Genomic DNA, 13,885 nt, shown 5'->3' with positions numbered 1-13,885 from the left:
GTGTGCAGCATTTAAAATCACTCGAAAACATTAAACCATTTCTGCCACAAGTTGTTCCTGTGGTTTTACTGTTAAATCCATGGTGAATGGTGGAGATTTTGTGTTTATTGAACAATGTTTTTCCTGGTTTCCACATCAGTGGGATTTGTTCTGATAGCTGTAGCTTTAACCGTATTCTTCGCTGAATTTGAATGCTTCTCACAAGATTTAACAGAGATGTTAATGATTCTGTGGGGAATTCGACTACTTTCTTCACTGTACGGTGTCACGTGATCGAGATCCAACGTAGCTCTTGTAAATCGGTCATGATGAGAACGCAAGGCCTTTCTGTGACTGAATTCACATTGCGATGACGTCAAGGGACGCTTCTAAGCCCAAATTACGCTGAAAATTTGTGGCAATTAAGAAAATATGCAATCTTTTGTGAAAATTGCAGACAAATTCTTGATTTTGCAATAAATTCAGCAATCGCTAAATCACGAAATCCTGGAGGGACTGAATTTAGCTTTGTCACTTTCTTACCAAAATAATCCTCTGCAGTAAATGGGTGCCATCAGTACAAGACACTTCAGTCAGTCAATTCATATCTCATGAAGAAAAAAAGCTAAGTCTTTGTAAGAAAAAAAAATCATAATTAAGAAAAGTTTATTTGTTGCTTATGGGTGAAATTTCACAGTACAGATTTATCTGCTGATTCAGACGAGACAACTTTTTCTCTGGAGAAAACAATATTATGAATAGATGACTCATTTTCAACTTGAAGCAACAAAACATCTTGATGGATTTGTTTCTTGCAAACACACTGCATTTCACTTCACAAGCCATTAATTGATGAACAGGAGTCATGTGGATACTTGTGGATAATTTTGATGTTTTTACCAGATGTTTGAACTCTCAGTTTGTAAGTAATGCTAAATTTCTCCAAATGTGTTCCGATAAGTAAACAAAAATCTTGGCTTGCCTGAGGGTGAGTAAGTTTCAGCAAATTTTCATGTTGGTTGAGCTGTTCCTTCAATGGACTATGACAGTAAATTGTTAGTAGATTCATATTGTAAAACTGTAGTCTAAAAAAAAAACCTCACGGTTTAAGGACTAGAATACACTCAAGCAGGGAAAATAGAGTAAATCCTATTAATCAAAAAATTTTTGCAGTAGGTGTTCTGCATATCGTATAAACTGTGCTTAACACATTAGGCAATGACTGCATAAAGCACACATTTGACGTGAAGCTATTTTGCATCCGATTAAAACCTGTTTGCCTCTATTATCTGTTCTTATTCTAGATGAATTGCCCAGACATACTTGATTGTATATGAGACACATTCTTGCAAGTGGCGAAATGGCTAAGTATAGCCTAGAATTTATTTGCCATTGTCTGTGCTCCAAAATGTGATTCATAACATATGGCTAATCAGATTACATTAATTTTAGAGCACGCAAAAAGTGTGGAAATTTTTTGTTGATGCTTAATGACATAGTTTTTAATTACACATCTAACTTTATCAACCAGATTGTGTTTGTGAAAATTTGCAAAGTTTGGCAAAGATTTGCAGCAATGGTGCAACTGAATCAGACTGTTATTTAGATAAATTACTGTGTTGAAAATCTAGATATGATAATACCAGTGTGACAAAACAATGCTCAGTGCATCAAATGATTAATCCATGACTGTTATTAAAATAGCCTGCCAAATGCACAATTTATTTATTTTTATTTTTATTTTATTTTTTTACCTTTTTCATTCTTGATTTTTTTTTTTTTTTTCTGAACAGATTTGTTTTGTTCCTTGGATAGGCCTGATGTAACACTGCATGCATTTAAAAAAAAAAATCTTGAAAGTCCTTTTGTGTTTTATTTCTGGTCACAAATGTAACCTGCGGGATACTACAGAGTCTATTTATTCATCAGTTTGCTGAATAAGATCCATTAGAAAGTTGCAAACAATAAGCACTTCTTGTCAAAACGGAATGATGATCCAAGAATAAAAGCATGTTTCTTTCAACTTTTACTTAGCTTTTTAATGTAACTGTGAATCAGCCACAATGGGACTCTGGGTTTTCTTACTGGTCATGATTGTGACCATTGTCATGTTTACATGTAGTGTTAACATGTTTTAAATGAAGTAATCTTAAAGGGTTAGTTCACCCCAAAATGAAAATTCTGTCAATAATTACTCACAATTTACAGTCTTCCGCCATTTTAGAGAGTATCAAAACACATAAATACACTTTCCCCTAAGCATAAACACTGCTGATTATGTCGAATACGTTCTTGGATGCTCTCCAAAATGGCGTAACTCGGCGGAGAAGAATTGTTGAATAAATTGTTATTTTTGTTTTCTTTGCGTACAAAATTTATTCTCATAGCTTCGCAAAATTTAAGTTGAGCCACTGATTTCACATAGACTGTTTTACCAATTTTCTTAATACATTTCTGAACCTGGGAACAATAAAGTTTTGTTGCTGTCTATGGAGATTGAGAGAGCTCTCCGATTTCATAAAAAAATTCTTAATTTGTGTTCTGAAGATGAACGAAGGTCTAATGAGTTTGGAATGATATGAGGGTGAGTAATTAATGACAGTATTTTCACTTTTTAAATTAACATTTTATTCACCCTCGTGGTTTTCCAAACCTGTAAGTGGTTTCTTTCAAAAATATTTTGAAGAATGTAATCAAACCATTGACTTGAGATTTTGGGTGAGCTATCCCTTTTATGATGCAATAATAATAATAATAGACCGTTTAAAAATAATCTAAATATTTAAGTATGTCTTAGATATAGTAGTTGTATCTGTAATAATTGTTTCACGTGCTTCCTTTCAGGGGATAAACTGAAATGAAACATCTCTGGTCTCGTGACTTGTGTCATGCAAAAATGATCACATGAAATCAAAACAGTCTGCATTTTGATTTCTAGCTGATAACTGTATAAAACACAGACAATATATTTTAGACCCCTCAATCTAAGAAAACAACAACCAAAAAAAAAAAAACGCCACATATTGGTCAGAAATAGTACTGGGGGGATTAAATAGGTTAGCATTTGTTGTAGGTCAAACAAAGTCGTTCAAAGGAGCAGGCGTCATGTTTTTCTCAAAAGTAGGATCTTATTTATCATCCAGTGGCTGGTTTTCTTTTTTGTCTACGTCGGTATTAGACAATTGATTCACCTTTTAAATGGAAACCTATAATATGTGTGACGGCATAATATGGTAAACATCTCTCCACACACGCAAGTGAAACCCAGATCTCCTCACTATTAAGCACGTACGCCTTAGCGAAAGAAAGTTTGGAGGTCGTTCTTCAACTTTTATCTGTAATCTGCTCTTAATGTACGTTTCGAGACGCGCCGCCTAGTGCAGCACACATCAGGGGAACCAAAGACGACCGAATCGCGTATTCGGCTCAATGTCATTCATTGAAGGAATCCGCTCGGCCACCTTAAGCGCTCACTGCTGTGTTGTTACATTGTAGCGGAAAGAATGTCGGAAAGGGCCGATGATGACGTCAGGGGGGGCCAGCAGCAGCAGCAGCGCAGAGCGGCCAGGCAGCTGAAGCAGCGGGGAGAAGCCTCCACAGCAATGGCGACTGTTGCGGAGCGCAGATCCCTGCCTAGTCCTGAAATAATGCTGGGACAGCCTTGGAACAGCTGGGTCGATGCTGTGAAACTCTACGGGAGCGACGGTGAGTTGATCGGCCGCCGTCGGCCATTGCGTTTCAGCGGGCAGCCGCGTCAGATCGCGAGCTTTTGCCCGATTGCGTGCAGTTTTGAAATATTAAGAAACGCGAGAACAAGCCAGCAAGTCTAACTATTTATGTAACGCGATCCAAATCGCTTCCTCAGGTACAGAATTGGAGGAAAGTTTGAAAGAGTGCGGGAAAAATCGTGAAGCCATGAGACTCTGCAGAGACGGTAAGTAGTGTTGCTTTCTCTGGTCAAAGGTGTGTTTTTGTTTTGGTGCTGTGTGTACACTTTTCACTCACCGGCACGCCGTGAAACAAGTGCAGCTGACTTTTGACACAACTACCCATGAAAACTCTGCTATTACGATAGTCACGAGCGTTTAAAACGAGCTCTTGTGTTCGTGTTTACATAGGCAGTTCTGTAGGAACATTAGTTTCTATACAGGTATGAGTTGCATGTTAGAACTTGTGAGTTTGAATTGAAATGAAAAGAAAGTAGCTGAAGTAGAATACATACTATATGTGTGTAATTGCCATACTTGAAATGATATAAATGTGTACTAACAGCTATAAGACATTTGATTAGAAACCTAAATGCTCAATATGTTTGGGTAAATCAACCATTTCATACACTAATTGTTTAGCCTAAATGTCAGAATTATGAAATCTAAATCATATGTAGAATTATATGTTTCTGTACACCTTTTTTAGCTCGTATAATGCTCAGTTCAATGTTTCATATATATTTATTTAATAATTATTCATTAACTAGCTGCTTCAAGTCAAAGTCCTGATCACCCCACTTTTTTTCTTTTTTGGCAGAATTATGAAATCAGAATTATGTAGAATTATACATATTTATTACACTGTATTTTTATTTGTCAGTTGTGGCATTCTGTAAACCATCAGAAACATTGCTGTATAATTAGCCATTCATCTGGGAAACTTTTCTGTATCCCAATAATTCAGTGTTTAATGCATGTATTTGCTCATTTGGTACACTGTTGTAATAAGTAGGGAAATCTGAACATGGAGAGGTCAGGGTTTTCTTTAGTGTTCCTAGACCCCTCAGCAACCTTTTTGAACTCATATAATTTCAGTTCAGATCAATGTTTCATGTATATTAAAAAAAAAATTGTCAACTAGCTGCTTCATGTCGAAGATGATTTTATTTTGCTATAATTAGCAGCCAATTTTGTTAGCTCTTATTTATGTGTGTAACGGTCAAGGTTGTTGTCGATCAGATTTTTTTAAATCCACCTTTTTTAAATTAAATAGGTGTAACAAGCCTATTAGTAACCCCAGCAAAGCAAATTACATCTTACAGTAGATATCTTGGCTGTTCTTATGAATCTCTTTTATGTGGATCATTCTAATAAATCTTAGCTTTATACTTAGTTGCCATGAAGTTTATAAACGTGTCATCACCAGGCCATTTTCTCGTTCCTTTTCTGTTAGTATAGGAAGTGTGAGATACTGTACCTGTCAGGGCATTTATCTAACAGTGCATTTGCTTTGACCAACAATAGAGCTATCATGTGCACCATTGCTTCATTGCACAATTTAGTGTGAATTGGTTACGTCTGGGAAGACCCAAAGTCGTCGCACAGTGATCTGTCAGATATATCAACCTTATGGTTATGTAGGTTGAAAAACAACCCCTTTTTGTCTGTATGGACTGAAATCATTGCTGTTTTTATGTTGAGCTTTAGTTAGTGTTTTCTATTTAAATTAAGATTTAATTTTAAACAGATCTTTTCACAAGTCAGAGTAAAGTCAACACTTCAAACGCATCTTTATTAAGACGTTAGTTTCCGTTTCAGAATTGTTTATGCCTAAAATAGTTATGTGTGAGGATGTATTTAAAGCAGCGTATGTTGTGCTGTATATATGGACGTTATTACTTCTATGCCTCAGCTTAAGAGCAGTACATTTTATTGTATAGTCAGGAACGGGGTGAAAAGAAAATATCCTTAAAACATACATGTATTGTATAGATATAATGTATTCATAATGATTAAGGTGACAGGTCACATAATTTTTTTTTATTTTTTATTTACTTACCTTCATGTTTTCCAAACCTCTATATTTTCTTCTGTAAGATGGAAACTTAACATTTTTTTTGAAAGGTGTTGATTAACAAACCATTTTGATGACCGTTGACTTGACCATTGGTAAAAAAACAAACAGCAAAAACACTGAGACATCTTTCGAAATATCTTCTATTATGTTCAACAGAAGACAGTAATTCAGACTGGTTTGATAAAAAATGTGCGTGAGTAAATAATAGAAAGTTTTTGGGTGAACTGTCATTTTAAAACTTGATTATCAGCTGAAGCTGAAACAGTATTGAAAACATAGACAGGTACAAGGAAGAATATTAGGGTAGAAAATTGAACATCACATTTCAGTTTTCCCTGAATGATCATTAGAGATACTGTATTAATACTAGTGTAACGTTGCAGTGGCAGACTGAGATGCAAGCCTGTTAGTAAAATGAGTTGTACAATTTCCTTGTTTAACTATAATTGTGTCTAAATATGCGGTTTTAGAAAGCTAGTTAAAACCTGAATTAACAAACTAAAGGTATCCACCTAGTGCAGTCACTGATTTGCACTGTTTCTTTTTCAAAATAATCTAATAACTATTTGACTATTATTTCCTAATTATCAATTGTTTATGTATATGAAATCGAGTGCCTCTGGATAGAGAAATTTTACTTCAAATTGCCTTTTGTTGTACCTGATTATTTGTTATTATAAGAACCATAAAAAATTATTCTTGACTTGAAGGTCCAGAATAGCTAACCACGTGTTGAAAAACGAGGAGTTGGTGTCCCACACATTTAATGGCTGTTACACGACAACGCGCTCTTCTCACACAAAAGATTAACTCTTTCTTGCCATTACAAATAAAGACAAAATAATAAAAAGGCAGCAGAGCGAACTTCTCATCCATAGTGGTTCTCACATAGTCCTTCTCTTAAAAGACTGATCACTTATAACACACACTATATGGTGATGACGTAGAAAGACTACGTGAGAACCACTATGGATAAGAAGTTCGCTCTGCCGCCTTGTTATTTTCAGGCACACCGCACTATAATGTGATGCATGCACAATATGTTTTGGCTGTTACAAAGTCTCCATCCACAAACAGACGTACATCGTCTGCAGATATAAGGTATTTCATTGCACTTTAACGAGTAATCTTAACAGTCTATATGTGCAATATTACAAAGAGCCCTCACTTACTGAGTTAAATGCCACAGTTATGTTAGAACACATCTGATTCTTGTTTCTGTGGTTGTGCATTAGGCTTGTCATGAGGCGCGCGGTCCCGAGTGCTGTATCACTGATGCATCAGTTCAATTAAACTTTTCCAAATATATGAATTTACCTGTTTTGAATACTTTATATTTAACATGTTGTTTTATGTCCAATATTAGTGTTAAACTGCTGGACTTTAAATGAAATCTACTATTGATTTTCACCATTGACTGATTCTGCAGAACATTTAGACTGATAACTTCTGTGCGCAGATGCCGCAAATTTGTCACAGGACGCGCGATAAGACAGTTGCGTCCGAATATATATGAACTAGCTGTTTTAAATACAGTATTTTTATATTTACCGTTAGTTTATCAGTATGTTTGAAAGTATATTTTTTCGATGATTGGTGATTCCATAGGCTCACGCACCTGCGCGGTTTAAAACACCAAACAATTTTGCTATGACAAGAACAAAGAGTCTTTCTCTTGCTCCACACACGCACAATAATATTGTGTATCGTCAATCTCACAGGCTGACGATATGACGATCTGAAAAATGACCATATCGCAAAACACTAATGTATATAACATTAACAGATTACCAGTCCTCGTTTTCACTTTCAAAAACCACCTGAACCAGCAGGATCGGAGATATTGTACCTCCAGAAGCTGGTGTTCCCTCAAACACACGCATATAAACAGTGGAACACTATATTTTGCATATGCACAATTGCTGTATGTTAATCAGTGAAAGGTGACTGAATGGAGAGATGTGTGGTGAGGATCTTGCAGCTCTTCATCAGGCGGGGGAAAAGCTAGTGGGGAGGATACACAGACACGCCAGGCGTGGAGTTAAACCTGAGAGTGTGTTCGTGCACTGGGCTTCTAAGAGCTTCTCTACCTAGATTGTTTATCAATGACAATGAAAGGGATGTTTAAATTATCTGCTCAAAGTCTCTATCTCTCTCTTTTCCTGTCGCTCCCTCTCACCTTATCGCCATCTCTGTGTCTCTCTCGCTTTGTCACAATCTCTTTTTCTCTCCCTCTTTTCTGCCTGCTTCATTTTCATATCCATAGCTTTCTTCCGCATCTCCATTCTCTCTCTTTCAGCACATTCTGTCTGTCCTCCACTTCCTCTCAGACCTGAGATGCATGATTAGAAGACACTAGAATATCTGTGGTTTTCATGTCAAGTCAACCCGGCTCTGATGGAGTGAGCATCTCTGATATGCTGTCATAAGCACGTTGTTGTCTAATGTTGGGATTGATACCCGGAGGAGAGCTAAGGCTCAGATTTTATTTCAATGTAACACCGGAAAGCTCATTTGAAATTTTTAAAGGACACCATCCTCCTCATGTTCTTTGAAATTGATGTTTCTCTCTTTAGGAATCCCTCAAAGCTGTAGTTAAAAATATAGCATGTAACCTTCTGAAAAATAGGTCCTTAAGCCCAACTACCCATTTGCATTTGTATAGTTTGATTGTATGAGAACTATATCTGCATTGTGCTGCCTTGTGTAGTAGTGACTTCCTATTTAATTACACCTTGCCAACTGAGATGACTTGAATGTGCATCAACATCTGTGTTGTTGTGAACATTTCCCACAGAAAAATCCCCACAATATAAATAAAATATAAGACGCTTTTTAGTAAATCATATGAAGTGTATGTATGCATACAACAGATGGGCATCTTTGTTTGGTTGATGCGTTGTGTCTTATTTAATTTAATTAGTTGAACTAACTTAAAGACCTAGTTTCAATAATATGGAGTGTATATACATATAATGTAATACTAAATATATTTATTTATTTTTAAAGAAATGAATACTTTAGCAAGAATGCATTTAATTAATTCAAAGTGACAGTATAAACTTTTGAATAAACATTGTTACAAAAAACTATTTCAAATAAGTGCTATTCTTTTCAACTTTCTATGCATCAAAGAATCCTGAAAATAATTATTATTCCATTAAAATATTAAACAGCACAACTCTTTTAACACTGGACATAATAAATGTTTCTTGAGCAGCAAATCGGCATATAGAAGGATTTCTGAAGGATCATGTGACACTCAAACTGCTCATAGCTGCTGTCGTGCCTTCAAGAAACTAAACTTTGCCATTACAAGAATAAATTAAAATGTTAAATATATTAAATCGAAAACCGTTGTTTTAAATTGTAATATTATGACTTATTACTGATTTTGTAGTATATGCAGCCTTGGTGAGCATAAAATAGCGCTTAAAAAAAATAATTTAGACGACAAACTTTTAAAAGTTCACCTATGACATGCTCATAATTTCATATTTCATCCGCAGACATTTTCATAAATTGCTTTAAATCTAACACCAGAAACTGATATTTGATAAAGTTATAAATCATGTAGCCTATTTAACTTTTTCAGATGACGCTTCTGCTTTTGAATAGTTTTGTTTGAAAATAAACACAGATCAGTTGGAATTGCACAAAAGGTGCTATTTTAGAGGTTTTTAATTGATGTTGAGTCATCTAGTCCTTTTTATGTCCAATGAAACTGCTAAATATCAGTCTGTCATTGTCATATACTGGCATATCTATAACTGTTAAAATGACTAGATTTAGGTTAACAAACAGCTCACTCGGCATCAGGACAGCTGTGGATTAAAAAACCCTATCCTTGGCTATTTACTTCTTGATGGTGATCTTTTGTGAATTCCTAAAGAGGCTATTTTTTCCTGATTGGTGGTGATCACTGTTAGAAGAGCACAGGTATACCCAGGTGACGCTGACGATTCGATGGCATCTTTTCAGGCGGTGATGTTTTATGGAGTGTCCTTGTGTCCTTGGAGTTGCAGTGGAACAGCAGCCATAGCCCTGCTCCTTTCCCCTCATTTAATCACTCACACTAATTAACCTCCTGCCTCTCAGACTAATGGACAGTTAGTGCCTCTCTGAGCTTCACATCAGCCAACAAAAGGCTTCTTAATATTATGCTTGCAGCTCATTTATGCCTTGAGTTTGTTTTTTATGAAGTGATTATAACCGGTGTTGCAAGTTTTTTAATGTGAAGATATATTGTCAGTGCATCTGCTTTCAATATCTAACCCAATGAAAGAAGGTAGGAGACACGTTACTTGAGGAGAGAGATGGAGAAAAGGGGATTCTGATGCAAGCCAGAATCAAAAACACGTTTCCTGGATGTGCATCAAAGCTGCAAGACAACAGTTCCATCCCAAACACATTCTCAGAACCATGGTGACAGATCAGAGCTTCTAGTATATTATTTTTATTTTTATGATTAGTCTGAAAAAGGAGACAAGCCAGAATCGAATCTGCATCTGTTGCGTAAGCACCACAACTCAGCAAGCGAAAATGCTAGGTCACGGTTCATACTGAAGCCCATTTTCAGTGTTATGATAAATAAATGTTCTCATAGCATTAAGTCCAAAAGGACACATGCTAGAATCAAACCCAAATTTGCTGCTTGAGCTTCAAGGCTCCATTTGTCAACTGCTAGGCCATGGTTCACACAAACACATTCTCAACACCATGGTGAATATCTGATCTTGAAGAATTTTTCTTAATTAATATTTCAGAAAAAAAAGAAAGCTGCATCTCTAGCACCAAGGCTCAACGTGTCAACGCTAGGTCATGTTTCAGATCAAAACTCACTTTCAGTGCAAGGATAAATAACTGATTTTATAGCATTTTTCTCAAAGAACAGTTCAAAAAGATGGACATGCACTAGAATGTAAATCTTGTAACATCAGCCAGGATTGAAAAAAGTTTTATCGTAAATAACAGATTTGATCTATAAAGTACATACATTTTTATGTATAAAATGTATTTAATATATTGTCAAATGTAAAAAAAACAAAAACAATGGGGATAAAACATTTAAACTGCATTTACACATTGCTTTTCTTGTTCATTTTTCATTGTGTAATAATTCTGTTTGCTACACATTCGGTGTATCCCTAGTATAAATCAAGATATAAAAACACATATAGACTGTGATTTTGTTCCTTGCACAAAGAAAACAGAAATAACTGCATTCAACAAAAATTAACTAATTTTGTCATTTTTGGGTGAACTATTCCTTTAAACAAATAATGTTGTTTTCCCCAGTTCAGTGTATATTCGTGCTTTTTTAGAGAATGGTCATTTGCTTGTTGTCTACTTCAAGACAGATCAAGTATTTAAGATGTTTTCTTAAAGTGCCTGGAACAGGTAGTTTGCATTTGTAGCAAGGTCCGCATTAAGCCTCACTAAATAGCAGAGACGAAGAGTGATTTCTTTCTTGATTTTTAATGTGCAGATATTTTTTCCACTGCTTTCTTCTATTTTTAGTGCACTTATTTGTGTGGTTTTGGTAGACAGCTTTCCACAAACTGCTGTCAATTCAGAGCACTTTCTAAAAGTATAAATCTTGAAAGCCAAATGCCACCTACTATACGGTTCTCCTCAGCTCACTTGTTTATCATCTTTCGGCCTTGCAGAAATTTCACAACTTTACAACTGCCACTCTTAATCTGCAATCTCACTTTCTTTCTTCTCCTCGTTCTCCCACTCAATTACTTTTCCTCACTCCCCAGGCAACCTTTGAAATGCTGGTGCGGTGGCTGGCTATCCCTTATCACTTATTTGTTTCCTTTTTTATGAAAACAGAGTAGCGCTGCTGCGGGTGACCCCATGCACCACATGAACTCGCCCAGACGCTTTTCCCAGAACATCCCCAGAATGGCCCGGGTGGCCTCACCCGAACCGGGCTGTTGATAAACTGAACAGACAGAGTAGTGGACAGACACTGGTGTGCACTGTGGAAACAAGTTTTCTTAGGCATTTTGTGTGTGTATGATCTGATGGCAGATGAGGAATATTCAATTAAAGGTGCACTAAGCCATTTTTGCTAACAATGTTTAGATTTAAAAGCAGTAAAACAAACATGGCCATACCCCCCACAGGACCTCGCCCCTATTTTGATTCGATACAAAAGCCAACACAGATAAGTTGTGTGAAACAAAGCAAAATCAACGTTACTCAAGTAAAAAAGTAAAAAATACAATGTCCGATTCGAGCCCTTCCCACTCCTTGAGTTCTCTCCAGTGCTGGAAATCTGCTCCGATATTTACGTGAGTCCTACCTCTTGCCTGATCATAACGATTCTTTTAAATGTTTTGTTCCTCTGATACTTTCCTCTTTTTTATCTTCCAATTCTCTCTATCTACAGTCGATCTGCTACTATCCATCTGTGCACTCAAATTAAGTGCTCTCTTCTTTCTGTCATAAAAGACATGCCCCTTACTGCTGATTGGCTGCAAGTGTGTTTTGGGATTAGGTCTGGCGCTGTGGTCAAGTGTTTTTTTTTTTTTAATTGCTTAGTGCACCTTTAAGGCTCTTTTCACTGGTTAGGTCTATTACGCTGTGGGTCCTTATCAGGAGTTAAATGAATTTAGCGAGAAGTAATTTGTTTGTTCACAATAAGCAAGAACATGCAACCTGAACACATTTTCTCTGTAATATACAGTATAGTTCTGTGAAGTGTGATTTTGATTTCATTTATTTAAAAATGTAGTTTAATGCACACTACCATTCAAAAGTTTACGATTGGTAAGATTTTTTTTTCCTAGAAGTCTCTTATGCTCACCAAGTCTGCATTTATTTGGTCAAAATACACTGAAAACTGTCACAAAATCTATCAAGAATCATCCTAGAATGCTGATTTGATGCTCAATAAATATTTCTTATCTATTTGTGCTTTTTGTAACACAATAGAAAGTTTTTTAATAGAAAGTAAAAAAAAAAAGTTAAAAAGGAACAGCATTTATTTGAAATGGAAATCTTTTCTAACAGTGTAAATGTCTTTAATGTCACTTTTGATCAATTTAATGCATCTTAGCTGAATCATTTTATTAATTTTGCTTTTCAAAAAAAAAAAAAAAGCTTACTACTGACCTCAAACTTTTGAATGGTTGTGGAAAAAAACAGTACACTTAATATATTTAAATTTCATTGCCCAAATTTTAATGTAGCATATGCAAATTGCTTTTCTTGGACCATTTGCATGTTAAACATTTGAGCTCATTAACTTATTTGTTTATTTATTTGTAGGGTTCAGAAGCGATTTATTTACATTTTTATATTTGAATGAATAAATGTATAAATAAACAGTTGTAAAATGTCTGTTTTACGAATTGGAAATTATCTGTTTATTTTTTTTATTCACAAATTTAATTTTGAATTATTAAATTGATATTTGATTTCTTCAAATATATCGTTTTTTAAAAGACATTTCAGAGTTATAGTTTTGAGAGATAGGATCATTCATTTTGTATTGTAAAGATTTTCTAATGAGCTAATTAATAATGTTGGCTTCTACAGTCATGCAAAGCTGAAAGTAGCAGCGTTGTTCTAATTGTCTCATCGTGCTGTGTCAGAAGAACACAAAACATTGTGACCTGCTAATGAGTGTTTTGTGTGTGTTTTTGCAGACATGCCCATCTTTGGCCAATGTCCTTCCCAGGATGACTTCTACTTGGTCATGTGCAGCCACTGCAGTCATGTAGTCAAACCCCAAGCCTTCCAAGCACACTACAGTAAGAACGCCGTCTTCTGTCCACAGCTGACTCGTTCTCTGTGTTTCTCTCATTTTGCTCTCCCTGCCGTCTTCAATGGAGGTGTTTTAGAAAAATCTTATCTCACTCAAGGGAATTAAGACAGAAATCCTTCCCGCCCCCACCTCTGCTCTGCCTCAACTATCACAACATGAAGAGAGAAGAACACAAGCCTTTGATACGCACCGCCAGAGTTCTGTTTACTATCCTCGAGTTAATATTTGATGTGCTCTTTTTAGTCAGCACGTCTGTGCTGTTTTATCCAATCTAGCACAGGTAAAACCTCTTATAAGGCATCAGAAAATTTCAGGAAAAAATAAAATAAAATCACTTCC

The 13,885-nt window shown here is 35.8% G+C and overlaps 1 protein-coding gene across 2 annotated transcripts in view; it reads left to right on the top strand.

Annotated features, from left to right (window-relative positions):
* Window positions 1–13,885, top strand: part of LOC113076101 (ataxin-7-like) — a 29,586-nt gene that overhangs the window by 3,967 nt on the left and 11,734 nt on the right. For both annotated transcript variants that reach the window (XM_026248771.1, XM_026248770.1), the window contains 3 exons: window positions 3,475–3,684; window positions 3,845–3,913; window positions 13,428–13,532. In XM_026248771.1, the coding sequence (XP_026104556.1) occupies window positions 3,483–3,684; window positions 3,845–3,913; window positions 13,428–13,532 (376 nt within the window). In that variant the 5' untranslated portion in view covers window positions 3,475–3,482. The remainder of the gene's footprint in view (window positions 1–3,474; window positions 3,685–3,844; window positions 3,914–13,427; window positions 13,533–13,885) is intronic.

Source organism: Carassius auratus, unplaced genomic scaffold (assembly GCF_003368295.1).
Source record: "Carassius auratus strain Wakin unplaced genomic scaffold, ASM336829v1 scaf_tig00018791, whole genome shotgun sequence".
In the NCBI taxonomy this organism is placed as follows: Eukaryota; Metazoa; Chordata; class Actinopteri; order Cypriniformes; family Cyprinidae; genus Carassius; species Carassius auratus.
The sequence above is the reverse complement of the archived record's forward strand: the minus strand, read 5'-3'. Positions and strand labels throughout refer to the sequence as shown.